The sequence below is a fragment of the Haliaeetus leucocephalus genome, unplaced genomic scaffold, assembly GCF_000737465.1.
Source record: "Haliaeetus leucocephalus isolate CR32 unplaced genomic scaffold, Haliaeetus_leucocephalus-4.0 Scaffold295, whole genome shotgun sequence".
In the NCBI taxonomy this organism is placed as follows: domain Eukaryota; kingdom Metazoa; phylum Chordata; class Aves; order Accipitriformes; family Accipitridae; genus Haliaeetus; species Haliaeetus leucocephalus.
Genome location: NW_010972731.1, coordinates 3,679,308 through 3,701,184, shown reverse-complemented (window position 1 = coordinate 3,701,184; position 21,877 = coordinate 3,679,308). Strand labels below are relative to the sequence as shown.

Sequence of the window (21,877 nt, the reverse complement as noted above, 5' to 3'; positions counted from 1 at the left end):
CCCGCCTCGGTTTCCCCCCTCCACAAAATGGAGCCGTGGATGCCTCTGAGGGAGAAAGGCGGGAGAGATGAGGAGGGTTACCGCTGATCTTCGCTTCGGCCGCTGTTGCGTGGATCCTCACCGACTTTCTTTCCCAGCGTTTCCGCCTCTCCCCTCACCGTTTCCTTCCCACTCGGTCTTTTTCGGGTTTTCTTTCCCTTTCGCTTGCTGTTCGCCTCCAAGACTTCTGGCGCTGGCACAGCGGGATGGGAGGGCTGCGGGTCCCACGCTGCGCCGGGGCGAGCTTCACCCACGCCAACACCGGGTAACCGCTGGACAACCGCACGGAAAAGAAATGTCACGGGCCCGCTCTCGGCAGAGAAGTTGTGGCGTGAAAGAAGCCCCGTTGTTCAAATATTTGGGGAACGCACGCAAATAGGTTCAATCTGAAATCTGTGTCGGTCATGTTTTGTTAAAGCTTTAGTCTCCCCGAGCCTACAGTTTTCTTGCGGGCATCGCAATGCTGCGCGCTGCGGGCAAGTACGGTTCAAATGGCAGTGAACAGAAGAATAGGGAATGTGTCACTTGAGAAAGGGTGATCGGGCCAAAAATTGTTATTTACTTGTGCATGCAAGAGAAATGACTCAGCTTGCTGGGAAAGAGTGGGTAATAAATGCATAATTATCAAATAAATAAACAGACTCTGTTTACTTGTCAGATACAAAGAGGGTAAAAGCAGCTAATCCTTAAGAAACAGAAAAAGATGCAAAATAAAGACATTCACTTAAGATGTTAGCTGACGTCGATGTAGCACTGATTTTAGGCAGTTACTGTTTATTTTAAAAGAGCTTTGCTCTAGCTTTGTGAAAGTTTTCAGATGCTGCAGCCAAAGTTGAGCTGGTCCCAGTAATACTTGGAAGCCAGCACATAATTCGGTAAGACGCGCAGCCCCTCACCCCTTGCCTCCTGCTGGCATATGGCTGAATACTTTGCAGAAAGCTAAATCACCTCACTTTTCTGACCACCCCTTCTCTTCCTGCACTTAACTCCACACCCGTTTTCTTGTCTTTAGAGTAGATAATGTTTAAGGGCTTAAGATAGTCAGGGCAAAATCACTTCTTAGTTTAAATCTCCCTGAAATTCTTCGGTGGTTTAAGGCCAGGCCTTCTGAGGGATATTTCTCCCCCCGTCCCCCTGGAGCCCAGCCAGGGCAGGCTGCGTTCTGCTCTGGCAGGACCAGGCATGTCACGCTCCCCGGGCTGCTCTGACTTGTCCCGAGCAGTTGTTTTTCCATCAGGACCAGGCCAAGAGGCTGGAGGAGGATGTCTTAGACTCCGCTTCGCCTCCGCTCCTCAGCTACGAGGAGCGATAGTGCCATTGGCTTCTAGGTTTTAAGGGAAACTTGGTCGCATGTCCCAGTTTTGTTAAAAGAAGCTGGTACATATAGGGAGCTAATTTTTTTCACGTTTCAGAAGAAACTGCTCTGAGGCAAACAAAAATTCTTTCAAGTTTTTCAGCATCCAGCAATGAGCTCTGAACATGAAGTGGGCTCACTTGATTTTATCGGCTAAACTGAAGTCTGTAGAAAAGCGGCCAATAAGAATAAAAATTGATCATATTAAAAATGTTTCAGTTTTAACACTGTCGAGAGCAGTCAGGAATTTAGGGGGAAAAAAAAAAGCTTTCTTAACTAACATCAGGTATAGGGAAACTGCAATACAAGGCCAAACCAATCCAAGGTCCGCATTTCTCTAGTCCTACCTCTTCTTTCCTTCCCTTCCCACTGTGATTCCCACATTATTGCTCCCTTCCCTTCCCATTCCCAGTGCACTCCTGCACCGACACCTAGCAAACCTGTTCTGCTCCCTGTTGTGGTCCTTGCTATCAAAAGGTACAGGTCCCCACAGTGACTGAAGGTATGGACTGAAGCTGACAGAAACCAGCGCGGCAAGGTGTTTCTGACTGGTACTACTGGGTACTGGGCACGGCATGCTGCTGTGCAGGTTGGAAAGGGTGAAACGCTTCCCAGCGTTATGGAGGGGCAGCACTCCATGGGTATGTGCATCGCTGGTGAGGGGTGCCTGGAAGCCCTGGGCGGGCTGGGGGATTGCTGAGGACGGGACACTGCTGTGCCATGGGTCAGTGAGGGCACCAGATCTCTGCTTCGAAGTCTGAAGGTTGTGGGGTTGGGGAAGCCCTGAAGCGAGTCGCAGGGAGCTCGGCAGCAGCCTGGGGAGGGATGCTGGGGTCCGGGTGCTGGGGTAACGCGTGGCAGGGATGCGCTGGGCAAGGGGGATGCTGCGGATTTGTTCCTTAGTGTGAGGAAGCGTGGTGACCTTTATGTCCAAGGCTGGGGACGTGATCGTATATATGCAGTAGTATGAAAATAGCCTAAACCACCTGGAAATCTGTTTTCTCGCTCATTAAAGAAAAAGTTTCTCGCCAGCTGCATCACACTTTATGGTTAAACTTTCTCTACACCATCATTACTGTCAGCCAAAGGCAATGGGTGCTCCATACAGGGCAATTAGGTTATCAGTTAAAAGGGGGCTGCAAAGCACTTCAATTCAATTTTGCCACTAGATCCTGCCATAGTCCTGACTTACAGGGGATTTCAGACGTTAACAAGAAAAGCCGATTACACACAAGGCAGGCCGTCAGAGCAGCCGTTCTCCTCACAGCTCTCATCTGCTGCTTCATCTCAGTTACTGCTGTTCGTGAGCTTCCCCGGGGGATTGATCTCAGTAAATGGACACAAGCCTGTTAACTGTAATTTTTGTTGATCCTTCAGCTGCCTAATAATGAAGTTTTTTTGCTTTATTTTTCTTTCTCTCTTTTCAAAACATGGTTAGAGCCTCACATGAAGGGCTGAGGCACAGAGCAGTCCTTTATGTGTCCACCAGGACCAGCTCTGATGCACTCTTTTAGCCAACAGTTGCTCACCTTCCCATGCAGTGATCCTAACACATATTCTGCAAATGAAACAGAAACCTGGCTCCTCTCAAATCACCAGTTGACTTCCACAGGCCAAGACGTTACTTTATATCTGGGAAGATGCTCTAGTGTTTGTGTTGTGCAGACAAGGGACTTCTCCTAAGTGAGATAAAACCTACGCAGTAACCCATCAGAACTCTAATCTCTCTAACTTTAGCTATTATAGTATAATACCTTAAATATAGTAAATAAAATAATAAATAAAATAAATTATAGTATAATAACATAAATATTATGGTTATGCTATACTATAATAGTATAGTTTTACTGTAGTATAGTATATAGTATAGTAAAACTATACTGTACTATAATAGTTATTTCCAGTTGTAACTGGGAAGTTGTTATACTATAATAGCTAAAGTTCTATATGTAAAGATTAGATTAGATTCCAATTCTGATGGGTTGTTATACTTTATACTAACTTTCCGGTTATAACTGGAGGTTAGTCTCTGGGGAGCACACTGTGTACGCAAGCAGACAAGGTGCGTTAGTGTATCTTTACCGTGGGCTCAGATGACACAGCGCACTGCCGGACACCTGCGGACAGACTGTCTGCAATCTGCCTACAGCATTTCTGAGGAAATCTGCAGACTGCCTGTAAGGACCCGCGTGGATGAGAAGTGGATGGATCTGGGAACATACTTGACCTCCAGTCGCTCCTAAAAATGCTCTCTGATGTAGGCTTTCTCTCAAAGTCTAGGTGCCTCATTTGGCAGTGCCCTCTCAATGTCTAATTAATTGATTCTATTTAAGGTAGTCAACAAATATTTAGAAGATTCGATATTCAGTTTGACAATGCATGCACTTACCAAAAACTTTGTTTTGCTGAGAATCCAAGTCCCAGGATCCTCCACCACAGGTCTTCTAGCTTACAAGGACGAAGACAGAAGCACATCTGTTCGTCACAGGAAGGGCAGGGCTAAAGCCTGCTTATCTAAAGAGTCTGAAAGTTTGAGATAACTGTTTTGCCCCTCAAAATTGTCCTTGCTTAAAAGTTACGTAATTAATATGATCCTAGTAACATTATGCAATGAACACAAATAACATCTAGTACATATAACAGCTGATCTAGCAAAATAGAAAAAAACCCACATTCATCTCAATTGTGTTCCTACTGACGCAGTATAAGGTTGAAGCTGAGAAAGTTGAGTCTCGAAAGTAACTTTCAACCCCCAGCTTATACACCATCTGCAGGAGACTCGATAATACTACTTCTTCATAAAGGGATTTGAAAAATTTGGGTTGTATAAGTTGAAGTATGTTAAACTATAAGCAGGGTCAGCATATTGTTGAAGTCCTATATCCAGAACACTTTCTAATACAAGGATGTAGTGGCAGATATCTAGTTTGTCATACGTGCATAAACAAGATCAGTTTGCTGTTTAATGTCTCTGGAAGGACTATTAGAATATTCAATTCAAAAAGCTCTCCTGCCTCTGAAGAAAAAAGCTGGTTTGCTGGATGATGCAGAGATTTTTCTTTGGGAGGCATCCCACAATGGACTGTTCTAAAAAAGTGCTCAACATAGGCAGAAAAAAATTTCCCCAGCCTGCTGAAGATACCAAGCTTGATGAATACTTCAGCTCTTACTATTTGTGTACTGGCTTTAGAACACCTTGAAAAACTTTGACTAGATTTCACTTCACCCAAGAAGGTTCTCTTATCTTCTATAATCCCAGATTTGAAGTTGGGTTTTCAAATATCTCCTCTTTAGATCACAAGAGTAATCAAAAGCACCCGCACAACATTTGCACTGTAGCTATCATGAGGTTGCAGTCAGTGGTAAAGTGAAAGAATCTAAATTTTGCCAGTATAGGAAGCTAAAAAAATGTGCCTGTAGTAATATCATTAAGTAGGATTTAATTGGTGGACTTTTTCAAGGAAACTTTAAAATAAGAACTGGGTTCTTGTTGCTGAAGCAAAACTTTAGGTTACATTGGAAGAACCTGCTGCCTCGCAGCGCTTTGAAACGCTATTTTTTTTTTTGAGAACAGAGTGTTGAATGAAAACTCTAAGGGCTCTGCTAGGATAGTTACATAGTCTATTTCCAGTCTAATTAAATTGGCTTTTTAATCATTGACTAGACTAAGGAAACAATTTCACGGAATCACAGAATAGCTGAGGCTGGAAGAGGCCTCTGGAGATCAGGAAGTCCAAATCCCTGCCCAAGCAGAGTCAGGTAGAACAGGTTTCCCAGGACTGTGTTAAGTCAGGTTTTGAATATCTCCAAGCCTGGAGACTCCACAACGTCTTCACTCTATTTAATGCCTTCTAGAGATTTTTATTTCACTCATATTGCACCTTCTAAGAATTTCAGCTGACCCTCCAGTTACAGTGAGTTAAATAGTTAATAGTTTTTAGTCAACTAAAATGCTGCTCAATACAGGAATGGTTATATTTTGGCTTTTCATGAAAAGAAAAGTCAACTTCAAAGACAGTACATATGATCTAAAATGACTATCCTTTTCTACAGAAATGCAAAATAGCTTTTGGATCCATAAGAAACTACTCAATTATCCTGTATCATTAGCATTATTATCCCTTTCTGGTAGAATTTTCAAAGCAACCTAGTATTTTGTGGAGAAGTGGCCATGAGTTTACTTGGCTGCTTTTAAGCTAGGAATAAGACTTGTCTTCTGTATCTAATCTCTCTCAAATGTTTCTTTGAGAATGCAAGTAGATAGTGCTGTAAACAGGTCATGGTTTGGTTAACAAATGTGTCACAAGTCTGAAAAGGTAAAGTTAGCTCAGATGGATAAACAAACATAAGGACTTCCTACAGTGTAAGGAGTATTACCAAACCCCACTGAGCTTGGTTTTAGATTTGATACAAAGCTGAGGCACTTGGGAGTTAGAAACCAAAGAGCACTTTTTGTCTGTAATACAGATAATTGGGGAAAAAAAAAAAAATCAGGATCCTGATTTTCCATGTTTTGTGTGTGCAATAAATAGCACACTACCCCACAATGACATAGACAAGAATCGAGGAGCTCACTTACTTTATTACATAGCCGAGAATATAAGACAACACTAAAACTTATACACTACATGGGTCTTCTAAAAAAATAAATCAAGCTTTAACCTAATATTGCAGAATTTCATTTCAAAGTAATATGCAAACAAGAGTTGCTTGCTTTCCAAGGCACAATGGTATAAACATAAAAACTGCAGATGCAAAATATTTAATACAAAAATATAAATACTGTTTATCTAAATGCCAAACCAGCATACTTCCTCTCAGGTATAAACCTTAATTTAAAAAAGGCTAGCTTTATTGTCAGTCATGAAATGTAATACAATGACGATAAAAACTATTCCTTCAGTGACACCTGCTCAGAAGATGTCCCTATTATACCAGCATGAGTACTCAAAACATTATCAAAACTTTGCTGCATTCTGCAAGAGAAATTTGGCTGGTTTTTTTTCCTGATAAAACTGATCCTCACAGACCCGACTCTGTAAAGTCTGAATATTATACAGACTTTGAAATGCTCCTTGAAAGACAGTCTTCACTGAATTACATTAATAACTTTGACATTAGACTATCACTTTGTTAAATAAATTATCTTTCTCAATTATAAATAGCGTCAAATTCCTGGAAAACACTCCTCCTTTAAACCTTGTATCTGAAAAACTTCCAATGCAAAGTGAATTAAAACATTGTTTTATTGCTAGCAAATACAAAGAACTGTTCAAATGGCAAAGAACAGAGAATTGTGCCAATTTGACTTTTAAATGAGCTAATAGTGAACTTACAAAGAAAAAACAATCTATTTATTGCTCAGCCTTTCTTAAGCAAATGAAAATACAAAAGTAATCCAGATCATACAGATTTCACATACAGTTCACTAAAAAGAATTTCAACATTGATTCATAAAGCTGATTCTTTGGCTGACTGAATGTGATGGAGTAGTTGATTACAATAGACTGGTGTTTGATGCTTATGTACAACCCCTTCAATTTCTCTCACGAGCAGTTCTGGATATAAAACGCTTCCTTCTTTTAAAACTTCTGTAAAACAAAAATAAGTTTTATAAATCATTAGCCACTCTGTGTTTCTCTATTCAAGTTCCCTCAAAGTAGCCAAAACCTAATCTGGAAGTTGTTCCACAAGTTGTGCAGTCATGACAACCCAATTCCTCCCTCATTTGCCGAGGTCTGTATTTTGACATTTATGTGCTTGAACACAGACCAATACACTAATAACTTCCACAGAATCCATCAAGCAAGCTAGGATATGGTCACATCCTGCAATGGTCAGTATCTACGCTCCATATCCTGTTTACCATCTACAAAGTCTTCTGATATACCAGATGCTCTGATATTCCCCCTCTGGTGAATGCTAGACAGAACATTACATTCTGCATACAGGTAAAAGGTCTGAGCTCATACTCACTGAAACCCAAAGGAAAGCTTCCAGCCTGTTCGGATTAGCCTCTAGTTAGCTGCTTTCATATAACACTTGAAAACATGATTTAAAAAGCACTGTTAAAAATAGACAACCGAAAGTCTTACCTAGGACTGCATTTTGGATATTTTGATCTGGGTCATCGAGATGTATCAATAGTTCTTGATACAGAAACTCAATATGAGTTTCCATTGCAGATTTCACATCACTGTCCTTTAAGCATTTAAACCAATTAGTTAAGGTGTGAGCAGCTGCCAGTCGTACATCACACGAAGCATCATCCAGACGCTTTAAAACTTCTGAAAAGGAGCACAGGCATAACCAAACAGCACTGTGAACAGCAAAGTTATCTTTGCATTTGAAAAAACAAATGTATTTTGTCATCACTGAAATTATTGTTGCATTTATGACATATTTCTGTCTTTTGAACATTGTGAATACATGTAGTACATTGTTCCTAAAAGCACACAGTGCACTGTTATTGGGTTATGTTGTCAAACACATTAAAAGAAATGTACAAAATTATGTAGATTAGTTGAACATTTTCTAGCACTCTTTCTAACAACACACTATGAATGTTTATTAATGCATTACAGAAGTAGAGTTTAAGTATTTCTATGCTCTATAAAGCACAGTATTTCTATCAAATATTAGTGTTTCAGTGAATGACTGCATTGCAGACTATTTGAATATCCAAGATGCAAAGATATACTTTGACAATTGTCAGATTGGGTATTTCTCCAAAATAAAAATGTTTGTTGTTAGATTTCTACTGTGCCATGTAAGAAAAAGTATCAGTCATTAAGATGCTGAGTTTGGGAAACTCCAATTTATTTGTATATATCTCTGAGAACATAAATCCTGTTACATAGCATAGACTGTACTTCTCCTGATTCATTGTTTAGCATTTAAACATCATCCTAAGAAGCATTACAAATAATAGCTCTATCTGACATTACAGTACTCTATATTAAGGTTTTCTTCTTCCCTTTTTTTTTTTTTTTTTTTTAAGAAAAAAACCCAACCCACTACCTATTCAGCTCTATTTATGGTACAATGAAATGGTTTGCGCTTGGCACTCTGAAACACAGCGAGGAGAACAATGTGACTACCATTTACATAATGCATTACTGTTCTGCTTTCACTATAGTTAGAACATTATTTCATATAGTCTAAACTAGGAATGCAGATGAAATACTGGCAAGCCTTGCAAAGACCGTAATATTGAGTGAAGTTCCACCTAGTGGTCTAATGCATAATAATGTTGGGAATACTGCTCAGTTCAGCTCGATTGGGAGTGAGGGCATTTCCAAAGGACATTAACTTGTCTGCAATACAATACCTCAATGAAATGAAATTCCGCAGTTAAAAAGCTACTACCGCAAGGCCTTGCAAGAGACAAGTGGTGTTGGAGTCACATTCAACAACACCTACTCAAGTGTTAACACCTTGATTTTCTGAAATGTGTATGTGTACTTTATATACTTTAAGCAGTCTCACTTACCAGTTTAAGACCATGGCTTAGTCTCTGCAGGATTAAGACATTAAATTGCCTCTCACACACAAAAATGCTGCTAATGGTATGATTTTGTGCAGCACTTTACTTTTTCCATTTCCTTAATAGCTATAAAATTACTATGGGGGAGAACTACCCAAATAGTTAAAATACCAGATAAGAGAACACAGAAATAGCATTGGAATACATGTATGGGAGTGAAATAAGGATGGTTGAGAAACCGAGCCTACATAAAATCTGCCCCTATTTGTATCTCAAACTCTTTAAAGGCTTTTTGCTCTTTACATAGGATTAAAGCCAGATGCCATAGCGATACACAGCAGTTTTTGTCATTCCCTAGCCTGTATTAGTGCTTTCACTGCTACCAGCTGCACTGAATCTGCAGGTGAAGTGGACAACCTGCACAGTGAATCCCAAAGCTATACAGTGAATCTGCCTACTGCTTGAGCACGTATCCTTATCCTTAAAAGCTAAGCTAACTATGATACTTTGGTAAAAAAGCAACTGTGATTCTTCAACATGGAGATCTTGATTAAAAAAAAACAAACAAACAAACTTTTACACTTACCCGTGTAAGTGTTGGTAAATTGATCTTCATCAAACTGCCTCCCACAGACTTTTAAAAAAACACCAACAATACGACAAGCCATCAGTCGAGTAATTTTAGAGTCTTCATCCATGGCAGCAATAATTTGGGGCATTAGCCCATCTTTGACTTTTAAGATCTACAATTAACAGGAAAAGCATAGAACAGCAGCAACTTTTCAGTCACTCTAAAACAATATGCTTATTGGTTACATCAGTTACCATTAGGTCTGACCGATACTGGCTTGCTTAATTTAAAAAGAAAAAGTTAACTATAAAAGTTAACCTGAAATCTTGGAAGTTACAGAACTCTATTTTTGCCTCTAAGCAAGCTTGGGAAATGAAAATCCACCAGTCGATCATCCAGTTCATGAATGCTTGGTATATATGCAGATGAGCTTTATGTAACTTGTAAAAGCTTTAAACTTACTTGTCTTTTTATTTTTAAAAAATTGCTGGCAAGACTTTAATTTGGAGATGAGGATTATGTGTAAGCACCAGTAGATGGTGCTCTTATTCTAAAAGGAAGCTTTTAGGTAAAGACTGTTGTAATACAATGTTTTAGTAAGTTTTGTAATTTGACTTTAATATCTACATTTCGTATACATTAATGCAAAAAAGGCATTAAGGCACTGATTAAAAAAAAGAAGTTTAACTAGAATAGTAGTCTCTGATATAAATGTTTTCGTATATGTGAACTCAACCAGTTACGTGTGTTTAAGCACTTTGTTCAATTAAGATCTGTTCTAAAGACAATAAAGACTATGAACATTTAATAACATTTTAATTGCATTTATTTTTTAAAAATGCCCTTATATTTAACATTATTTCCAGTGCATCATTTCCAAATGCTATTTTTGTTAGCAAAGAAGCTTCAAAAAACCCCATCAGATTCAATCCTTAATCACTATGGTGGGTGTTAACATTTCTTTAAGGGTACTCCTTGTTAGCTGTCTACTTCAGTTTCTACAGAAACCCTTCAAGTTCCATCCCAAGTCCTCCTGCCCTTTCCAGGAATCTTTTAGATTTTTTTTTTCCTAAATGGACCTGTGGGCTCCAAGGCAGCCAGTCAGCTTGTCTTTGCCACATTACACAAAAGCATGTCCTGGCTAGTTCCTGTGCTGCTTCAGAGGCGCTGGCTAGGTGTCCAATAATGTCAGGTACCGACGTTGTGTGCTAACGGTGGCTAGTATTTTGTGCTACAGAACTGACGTTATGCTAGAACAAAGATCTACAAAATTTGAGCGAGTTCTACAGCTCACCAGGTTGCTGACCTTAGATCTCTTATCAGAATATCATCATCCCTCCACTATTGATTGTTTCAGTTGTTAATACTCAATTACGGTTATCTAATTTTATTGTGAAAACTCTATATCCATTTGAAAATATTACTTACAATAAAGATTTATTCTTCTTTTCCCCTTGCATTTATTTTGTCTTCCTGCGTAAGATTTCAAAGTACATTTGATGAGAAAGAGAGAATTTACCTCTGTTGGTGAAAGCATTTCACAGTGAATAAGAGCCCAAAGGCATGATACAGCTGTAGTGCGGATGGCAGCTGCTGTTCTTCCAGCATGCCACTGCAGATTAGGAGCCAGTATGTCTTTTATCACAGTCTCAAGGTAACTAGGGAACAGCCTGAAGCCAAAAATAAGAAAGCAAAATAAAGGTTCATGAGAAAGTGATAAAGAGACTGACAGGATGTAAAAGAGAATTTTCTGTCACAGAAACATAGGCAGAAAAGGAAAAAAAAAAAAGACTCTGTAAAAAAATAAATAAAGTCTTATAAGTCAATGTGATTATAATGTATGTGATAAGCTTTTCATAACTTAATTTTTCTAGATAATATTTAAACAAATACCTAACATTCATGGAAAGGGGAGGCTAGACTTTCTCCCACTTCAGACGATGCCCATGACTCACTGTGTTATCTTGGTAAACTACTTACCTTCTCTCTGTCTCATTTTCTCCGTCTGTGAAGTGGAGATAACACCCCATATGAATGCTGTGAGGATTCATTAATATTTGTAAGGCCCTTTGAGACTGTCCAGTGAAAAGTATTTATAACGTGAAAAGTATGAATGCTATTGATGAGACCTGAACTACTGATACTGCAGGGAGTCTACACAGAATACTTCAGCTTTCCCTTGGCTCAGAAACTTGTCTCCCTCAAGGATGAGAGGTCTGCAGGATTTTCTGATGGTGCCAGTCCCAATACTAGTTTGTTTTCATTACAAACACACAAATCTGTGATATGTAATGGTGCTGGTGCTTCTTCTTCCTTCTCTATTGAATGGGCTGTTATAATCCTAAAAGGTGCTGCAAGAGGCAGTATTTCCTCACACCCATTTAATTCCAGGTCAAACCATTTTAAATAAAGAGAAAAAGATACAGATCTTACACAAAAGTTAAAAAAGACATTGCTGCATCAAAGAGACATGTGTGCCTGGCTGTGACTAGATAACTAAGGCTCAGGTTATTCACTGTGCTTCTTTGGCCTTAACAAACAGCTGGCAGCATGCAAAACAGATTGATAAATAACAGGCTAAATCTGCCTTGACTTGTGTCCCACTAAATTCAAACTTCCCGCAGACCTGGACTATGGCTACCTGAGTGCAAAACAGCACATCACCACCCTGGTGCTTGGCAGAAAGGGAAGAAGCTGTTGCTGACTTTTCTGAGTCCTACGTTTCCAGAATGACTAAGTGGCTCCTACAGAGATGTGCCAAACCACAGGAAGAACATAATGGGTAATGTTAACAACAAACAATTATCACTAAGTACTTTTAAAAAAAATCCCAACAGCAAACCAAAATCATCCAGCAATAAAAAAATTCCGTAATACTATTGTATCAGTGTAATAAGAAATGTAATTGTATCCACTTCTTTCCAGTAACTACCCTTTACCCACTGTGGTTAGACCATGTCACCTAGGTGTAATCTGACTGAAGTATGACCCCCTAGCCTGCCAGGCCTTAATTATCTATTGCACACACACCAAACTGAAAATCTCTGTCTTCAGCATGATGAAAATAGATATACCTGGCTGCTGCTTAGCCCCTTGGCTAAGGGAGCACTCCCTGCCTGAGAAAGTCAGAGATCCATTCTTGCTTCCTGCCCAGCAGATGGCACTTCAGATTCAGTAATAACATGAAATCTGATGTCCCATTAGACCTATCTAAATTTGTCAAAAACCTTTAGATTTATTATTTTAAACACATTTTTGAGAATTAATAATTTTCTAGTCAAAAAGTTGCCTGAAAAAAAATAACTAATGATTACCATGATCCCAAATTTCCTTTTAGCTCCAAAGCTAAAAAAAGCTTTGTGCTATCTGTGCTACTGTGTTATCTGATCAGTTTTTAATAAAGCCTTCTGTTAAATTGCAGAGAAAAACCAATCTGTCAAAACATAAAGGTAAATTTCATCAGCATTATATTAACTGTAATGCTATGCTATTTGTGAGAATGTTTGTTCCAGTGCCTTGAAATAGAATCAGTAAAGCAATATCTGGCAATTATCTGACTCAATCATGTCAGACTCAAACAAGATTAGATGACCACACAACTGTGTTTAGCATAATAACTGAAAGACTTCCTATCTAAACTGTTAGAATGTTTTTAAGGAGCTAAACAAATTACTGCCAGCAGTGAATGTGATTGTGTAACCAGAACTACTTACTACTTTACTACACTATCTCTCATTACCATTAAGATGTATTTTTTGCTGCTGCTGCTGCAATTAAGTTCTCCCTCATTCCATTTTCAGATGTTACTGTTGTAAATCTATGTAACTTAATTCTAAAAGTGAGTAATTTCCATGAAAGAACGTACCCTGTCTGTGCTATTTGTATTTACAGGGTTGAGACTTTATTCTCAACAGGGTATGAAATAACTAAAACATGATCTGTGCATACAGTAATACCTAGCTCTTATGCAGATATAAAAAGCAGAGCTTGGGTTTACATTAAAATTGCTACCCCCATTTTATGGACTTATATACTTAAACTTTCATTCCATGTTGATTATTTTTTATACATTTTTGTTCTGGATTGGCTCCTTTTCTGCTTTTATGGCACTGCTGCACTTAGCTTTATATGTTTGTGGATTGTTGTGTTTTGGTTTTTTTTGTGTGTACGTTTTTGTTTTTTCCAAACTGAACATCCTAAATCCAGGTATTTTGAAACAAAATCGGGTTTGCTTTTACAAATCAAAACCTCCAAAAATGTTTTGCAACAATGCTTCAAGCACAGAAACTTTCCATGTTACTTCCTACGTGAAAGAATTTGCTGTGACAATGGTAAGTAGGATCGAGACTTTAAAGAGTCATTTAACTCCCTCTACTGATTTTTAGTCTCTGAAGATAAACCTACTGGTAAAATTCATTGCATTCCTCTTGTTCTCAGAGGACAGAGCGCCTCATTATGAGTTAGACTGGGCCATCCTTAGCCAGGAGTCTTCTTCATACAAACAGGTCTATTAGCGTCATTGGATGTATCTAATCTTGACAAAAGGACATTCACTCAAACTGCCCTAAGCGAAACAATTTCCATCACTGCTATCTGTGGAGAGCTGGTGTGATGTGTGGCTATATTCGCTGAGAGTATTACTTTGAAACGTATTCTATTTTTTCCACACTGATAATTTCCCTTTCCTAGGAATCTTAGTGAAGCTGGCAGCTCATTGGGTTGGTTTTCTTTTTCCCCCTCTTTGCCTCAATTATTTATACAAATGACTGGGTTGAAGATGAAAGATTTTGTTATTCATTCTATTTACTTTGACTACTGCCAAAACAAAAGTTTTCTCTCTGATGATATTCTCCATATGGTCCTGCACTGATCCCCTCTCTCTACCAGCAGTACCTTCATGACCTAACTTAATATACTTACCTGAGCACTTCAGAGACTTTCAGATAGAGAAGTGCTCACAATCCTACTGTACATTTTACAGGTGAGAAACAAAGAGCGAATACGGCTATACATTAACAGAGAAGTCCTTCCTACCTCCTAGCCACCCTAGTCATGAACATTGTGGGTCAGGAGTCTGTAGCATGCCATGTAATGTACCTGTCATATTGCTTAGATGCAGCCTAAATGATTTTCTGTAGGTCACAATGAGAGGCAGAACAGAGAATTTAACTCAGTTCTTCAAATTCTACTCTGCTGTAATCTGTAATGCTATTTCTGAGGAGGAAGAGCAGGAGATCAGATAACCGAAAATGTATAGAGAAGAAATGCCAGTGACACTAACTTGTTGACCAGGTCTGAATTTGATTAAATACTTTGAAAGAATAAACATTTTTTTTTAAACATTAAATATGTAGAAAATAATAAATGTGATTGTATGGTCAGTGCACAGGAGCTAATAATGTATTCTGCAGTAAATAAAGGACAGTAAAATTATGCCATAAAAAAATAAATAGACGGGAGAGAGTTGCATTATCCCATTTTTAGACTGAAATACGTTATTACACACTCTATAAGCACTGATGTTGTGTTCAGGGGATCATAGAACACATGAGATGACATTTCTTGGCTCCACCATTTTTGCATTCTCAGTTAGATGATACAGATCTGAGATACAACAGATTAGCTTACAACAAATAGTCAGATCCTGGAACACTTAAAATAGTTTTCAAAGTGCTTTTCTTTCAGGAAGATTCTTGTATATCTAGATTGATCTTGTAACTAGCACTCAGTTATGTGATTATTTAAACAAGTAATCCACTGACTACAGAAAGAATTTTCGTATGAATGGGGATTTTAACATTGGATCCTGAAAATATGGAAACAGATAACACCACGCTTGGCACAAAAGCTTTCAGTTAAAAAAGGACAGCTGCATTATATTCCATTTTAAGCACACTAGCTCAAAATCTATTTGGGGATGCATTAGCAGATTCTTCAGCTTACCTGGAATACCCCACTGAATGGGAACACCCAGGTTCCACTGTTATAGGATGCAGGCCATGCATATACTAAATATATCTAAAAATGGTAACAATACATCTACATTCATACTAACATGGCCTCATGGAACCTGAATGAGTGTTCAGCATACCAGAATGCCCACTGAGTGCCAATTTGCTCATCAGAATAACGAAAAAAAAAACTTTTAAGTATAAATGACCATTGCTATCGAACTACTTTTACGAAGAATGCTTCCTGTGATTGTTTTTTGGTTTTTTGGGGGTTTTTTTTTGTTTTTTAAGAGTTAAAAATGAAAAAAAACTGCATCAGAATACATTTACATACTACATGCAGCAGGCACTGGGAAAAGCAGAGCAGATATGGTTTATGTATTCAGGACAACTTTGCAGAAGTGTTTGCACTACCAGTAAGGCTAAATTAATAATGACAAAAGAACCTCAGTGTTGCCATTGTTATAAATGGAGGGGTTTTATGAGCACCATAAATTATAGTTAGATTGTACTTGTAATGCATAAATCGTGCCAAGCAACAGGAGACTTCCATCTTTAGTCACTGAGAGTAATAATGATTCCTTATCAAACATTTAGTTTAATGCTTTTTAAACACCATGCTGTATCATGGGCATTTTTAAATGCCCATTTTTGGGGGCGTTTTATTGTTTCCTTACAATGGCTACAGGCAAAGTTTAAGGATTTAGGAGTTGGCTGGGAGGAAAAGAAAAAACCAAAACACAAGTAACTCCCCCCTCCCCCCCATTTCTTTCTTAAGAATCCCCATTTTAGCTTTCAAACATGTATTCCTTTCAACTATAGCTCTTTATTTTTTGAAAACTATCCAGATCTGCATGACATCCATTTTAATTCTCCACAGTGGCAGAGGTAGGAAGACTACAGTGGAGGAAGTCCAAAATTCCATTTTTTTTTTTTTTTTTTTAAATTTTTGCACTCCGCCCTTCTAAGCATTGTTAAAAAATACAGCAAGAAAAATATGCTGTAGAAGATGGTGGGAAAGTCTTTCTTCTGCCAGACATGCTAACATGGACACAATTATAGGGGTTAAATAACTACCATGGTCATTACTTTTTAATGCCATGGTAGTGTTCAAACAGCTGTGTGAAATTAGAACTCTACTTACCCCTGAGAATTGACAGTTTCACTTGCTTTCTGGAGCAACTGTGATAAAACAGTGAAAAGTTTTAACCGCATCTGGGGATCTTTGTTTGGCTGAAGACACGTCGTAAGAATGAGAATAAAGTTATTTAGAGCTTCACCTATGACAGGACCTAGAAAATAAACACGTAAGACTTATTTCAGAGTCCTAATAAGTTCTATTTAGATGTTTAATATGTGAGTGTATTAGAATTTGTAATATGCCTGGTATTAAAACAGTACTTAACTCTCCACTCTTGCATGGCAGCTGTTGATATATCCATGTTACATTGCATTAGGTGGTGTACAAATACCCAAGCTAACTCTCCATGGGCTCAGGTACCCACAGTCTTAGCCACGGCAGCATGGTGCTCCCTGAAGATCAGTTTACATCTCATTTAGCCAGCTTGGTATTACTGTACTACACTGCATAATGTAGCACAGACGCACCAATGACATCCACTAGTTGCTGGGACCAACAGTACAAGATGACATTTTCGGGGGACTAATGCATTTGCGCGGGGCAGGGGATTAATGCTGTTCACGATGTAGCTCTGAAAGCTTGAGGCTATGCGCAAAGTTTTGGTTTTGTTGAATTTAATGAAAAATTATACTGAATCTGGTATGACCACGACACCACTCCAAACAGCAGCATTAACTATGCTTTTTTCTTCTTTCAAGTTTTTCCATGTGCAGCATTCAAGGAAAGATGTTCATGACTCCCAGAAGCACAGGAAAGGGCACATTTGAAAGGGTCAGCCTCAAAACTTGGATAATAGAATACTGCTGCAGTAATTCTTTCTCCATGTTTAAACAGCGCTTATCTGCATTTTACAAAAGAATCTAAAATAGGATGAATTTCAGAAGCTATTTGAAATAAAAATATTTTCCAAATTCATTCTCTAGTTTGTTAACATTTTCACATCCTATGATGAATTCTGTTTTCACCACTAAACAATAAAGAAAGAACCCCCCCTGAGCTGTTAGCCCAACATTTGAAGAAATTATTTTCCAAAACCAGAAGAAGTTTGTGCCTTTCTCCTTGATAATGATTAACATCTGCATGGTTTTAAAAAGGAAGAATACATATAGGCTATACACATGCTGTATTCTGCAAGCTTCTTGCCACAGAATGCTCTTTCTGCTCTAAGTTTGCAATAAACCACTTTCCTCTAGGAACTTCTTCAGCTTTGCATCCTTGTGAAACACATTCCGTTCAACTCCAGTCACTCAGAAAGTCCTCCCAGAAGGAGACACAACACTGGTATTTCTGATGACAAGAATATTCCTCACACATAGAATGGACAGATTGAAGTATTCAAGATTCCAAAACAAATTCGATAGCATTTAATAATATCTGGAAATTTAATGTTTAAAATAATAATACACCCCCCCCAAATCTTCACTGTCTAGACTGAAGAAATACAGGGTGTTGAACTGCAGTTTGCTAAATTTCTGTGCCAACAAATAGGTCTCTATTTTCACAGCATTTATTCAAAATACATTGCTTCATGTGAGTTCTGAGACATTGAAAGGATACTACCACTATATCAAACTGATAACAGCAAATTCAACAGATGGAAAATAAACAAAATTAACTACATTGCTAATTTCAGCTTAAGCATACATTCCTGAAAAACAGTAAAACCTGAGAAATTTGAAATTAGTAAACCTGATTCATTTGATTAAAAACAACATTATGTGTGGGAATGAAAAGAAAGAAAAAAAGATAGCTCTAGGAGCTGCTGTGTCAGACAGAAAACACAGACAATAGCATATTACCAGTGTTGGGTGCAAGCCAAAATGTTTGCCCAGACATTTTATGATTTATTTAGCATTAAGGAAAACAGAAACAACTGTCTGGAAGTCCCTCAGTCATGGAAAGGGGAGCACAAATATACAGAAAAGTTGCCGTCTCAGTTCTCACAATGAAAACATTTTGTTCTTTCCACAGATGAAAAAAAGAAAAAGTACTTATGGTGGTTGCTGCACAAACCAGCAAGTGGGTGCTTCATATAGGTTTGTTGAGGCTTTTTTTGAGATTCAAGGATTAAATGCAGAAGATACAGTCCCTTAAAACATACCTGTCCACATTTAACTATCTGCAGTAGCAGTAATAATACTTCACCTGTAGCTGAAGTATCTGTGTACATCCCCTTTTTAACTAACAGAAAGGAAAAAAACAAATAACCAGGACTTTCCATTTTAATCATCTTAAAATGGGTGTCTAGGTGAAAAGAACTGGCTGTCACTGCATCCCTTGCCTGTAGATGCAATCCGGACAGCTGCGTCAGAGGAATGAACGTTCACTGTGCAGATCTGAAGTTAGGCAAAATGTATGCCAAAGTGTTTCACTAACCTATACACATCAATGTGTTGAAGAACATAAGTGAGGAAATGCTTGTATAGAAAGATAGTATCTTTTATAAAACTAGTGAATAGATGGAAAAAAAGATAAATTTTCTGGACGCATAAGCTATATCAGTTCATCTCCCCATAATCCTTACCTATTTCATTTACCTGAAAGTGTACTTTTACATAAGTGCTTTTAGTATGCTCCTTGCAGCCGAGAAGTCTTTTGGAATTTGAGCAGCTTCAACATTTTCGGTTTTGCTTTCCATCATATTCTTGTGAAGTTTCTGAATATTACACTATTCATTATAAAACATAATGTGTCTGCAGGCTGTGGAGATTATTGCTTTCTTTTTTTTTTTTATAACTACTAAATAAGTTGTACCTGAATGAGTTGCGATGACATCTAACTGTAATATTTCTGGAGAATAGCATGTCCAATCATCACATGATACTGAAACCCATTCCATAAGCTGAATTATATGCTGTTTGTAGAGATAAAGAAAACTATCCAACTGCTGCACTTGAGCTAATGAAGACATTGTTTCCTCTACCTGTTAAAACAGAGACAGGATACTTTATCTTAACTGAAATAATGTTAAAAAAAGAAAGAAACTTTTAAAACTCATAATTATAGTATAAGAACAGAAGGGACACAAGAAGATTTCCATAGTTTCTACTTGGACAATTAAGATTGATATTTAATGTCTGCCTATACTACATCCATTAACTTTTAAAGTGAAATGTTTGTCCCAATTTCAAAATGAAATCATAAGGAACACAGCAACGTAACAGCAAAATGAAAGAATCTCTAATCCGTGTGAAAACCTACCCAAAACCTAGCCATAAAAAAGCTCTTACTAGTTTTAAAGATGTAGTGATTTTTCTCCTTAATTTAAGAATGCTTTAAAACATTAACATAGATGGATTTTCTCACAGTCCCCATCTAGCAGGCTATGGCAGATTCCAAAAAGCAGCTCAGAGAAGGCATGGTATTTTCACCCCCCCAAACCCTCCCATTTTAATTATGCAAGATGCTTTCTCTTTACAGTAGCTGGGCAGGTTCATTTTGAAATTCTCAACTTCTGTTGCTTAGAAGTACCAAAATTCACTGTTACATTTGAAATACCTTCTTCATTATTTACATTTAGACTATTCCATGAGACAAGCAAATAAAACATGTACAAATAAAACACGTAAAAAGAACTACTAAATGAATTCCAGGCATGACGATGCTTGGCAAGGAAACTATATACAGTTTCTTAATCACTTGTAGCAGATGTATTTCAAAGCAAAGGAAAATTTGCTTTTACAATTCCTGAAGACTCCTACCAGAGGTACAAAACTTCTCTAAGGAAGAGATAAAAGCATGCTGGAAGCAGCATCTATAGTCTTGGTGATCAGTGGACAGTGAATCAAGAATGGGGAGTAAGACACTGTTAGAAACCCCATTGAGAAATACCATATGTCGTCAGCATGGCCAGTTCTACCAGGGCAAGATGTAGTGCAGCACTGTGAGTGACATCATTTGACTCTAACTGGTTCAGTAGAACTACAAATTGTAGTCATATTCTTAGTATTTTTAAGCTGAACTTCACCGCACAAGTTACCTGAAACATGTCTAGGATCTTTAGAATTTTACAGACTAATCACTTGCCAGACAAAGATGTTATTATGGAAGTACCGGATGTGGAGAGAGATTTCGGCGGGGGGGGGGGGGGGGGGGAAATTAAAAAAAAAAAAAAAAAAAAAAAAAAAAAAAAAATCAGGATTTGCTAAGGACAAAGGTTACTCAAAGAAGGTTTGCCTGCCTCAAGCACAATAGATTTCTCCTTTCTGGAAGCATTCTGCCAGCCAGCCAAAACAACTCAGAATAACTTACATGTAAAATATTCCAATTAATTTACAGATAAATTAATATTTTACATGACAGAATGTGTCAAGACAGAAACTGTTCCCCATTATTAATCCCACCACAATCTGCAAGATTTTTTTTTCCCACAGAAAGAGATACAAAAGAATACATTGTTCACAGGTGATTTAAAATAAACTCTTCAAGTAGTTTCAAGAATACAATTTAAAAAAAAAAATTAAATATGCCAATAGACTAATGCATATCTTCTCATTAAGAAGCGTATCTCAGTTAAAAATAAACAAAACAGCAAAGGTGATTTTCCTTCCTATATTTGAAAGCTAACAAGTTTAATGATACATCATCTTCATGCCGAAAGAAGAGCCAAGATAGCACAGGCTACTGGTAATGAAACAAAATCTTATCTTTAGGTCACCAGTTAAATCACTGACAAGCTCAATACATGCTTAACAGACTCTAACAACTGATACGGCTTCAGTCTATCTGGGGCTGTAAACATACTCCTCATCACAATACCCAAGTACTCAGTTGGTGGTCTTGATTTTTTTCCTTAGCCTTAAGCAACCAGAAACACGGATGAACACAAAGCAAAGGGGCCAAAATCAAGCAAGACTGAGTGTTCACAATCAGGTCACAACAGTTGTGGTCTCCGTCATCTCTGTGATCTTCTGTCCCCTTATAGTAAAGCCTGAATTGAAGTTCTATAAGGCAAATTTTTGAATAATTTATGTTTATACTCAAAATCTTTTGATCCTGAATACAGACTTCTTTTCTGAACAACAAATTCATACTTGTAAAGCTAGCTGTTCTATATGGCCTTAAGCTATCTTAACAAGGACTTCTTGCCTTTTGCAAGTTCTACAGCTCACTTTGAGGTTTTAGAATAGTCAGTAACTAGGGGAAAAAAATAAAAAACTAAGCCATATTTGTCTTTGTGACAAATTTGAAATCCTGCAATTATGTAACCTCAATGCCAGATTTTCTATCTGTCTAGCTGAAAGAAAGGCTAATGAGAAAAAGGATTCTCATCCAAAGTATTGTCAACTGTAAAAATCATCTGTAACTGCAGGAACATCTTAAACCTTTAATAATC

The 21,877-nt window shown here is 37.9% G+C and overlaps 2 protein-coding genes across 7 annotated transcripts in view; both read right to left on the bottom strand.

The window, feature by feature from the left end:
* SUN1 (Sad1 and UNC84 domain containing 1) overlaps window positions 1–3,890 on the bottom strand; it is a 35,857-nt gene extending 31,967 nt beyond the window's left edge. For 4 of the 6 annotated variants that reach the window (XM_010570254.1, XM_010570253.1, XM_010570258.1 and 1 more), the window contains exons 1-2: window positions 3,783–3,889; window positions 82–311 (exon numbers count right to left, since the gene is read on the bottom strand). The gene's annotated coding sequence lies outside the window, so the exon portion shown is untranslated. Of the gene's footprint in view, window positions 1–81; window positions 312–3,782 lie in introns of all 6 variants that reach the window. The other 2 variants (XM_010570260.1, XM_010570256.1) reach the window with 2 other exon arrangements.
* Window positions 3,891–6,038: 2,148 nt separating this feature from the next.
* The window catches only part of HEATR2 (HEAT repeat containing 2), a 31,347-nt gene continuing 15,508 nt past the window's right edge, over window positions 6,039–21,877 (bottom strand). Inside the window, exons 8-13 of the mRNA XM_010570251.1 lie at window positions 19,297–19,465; window positions 16,546–16,693; window positions 10,970–11,120; window positions 9,466–9,622; window positions 7,489–7,680; window positions 6,039–6,984 (exon numbers count right to left, since the gene is read on the bottom strand). Of these exons, the coding sequence (XP_010568553.1) occupies window positions 6,845–6,984; window positions 7,489–7,680; window positions 9,466–9,622; window positions 10,970–11,120; window positions 16,546–16,693; window positions 19,297–19,465 (957 nt within the window). The 3' untranslated portion in view covers window positions 6,039–6,844. The remainder of the gene's footprint in view (window positions 6,985–7,488; window positions 7,681–9,465; window positions 9,623–10,969; window positions 11,121–16,545; window positions 16,694–19,296; window positions 19,466–21,877) is intronic.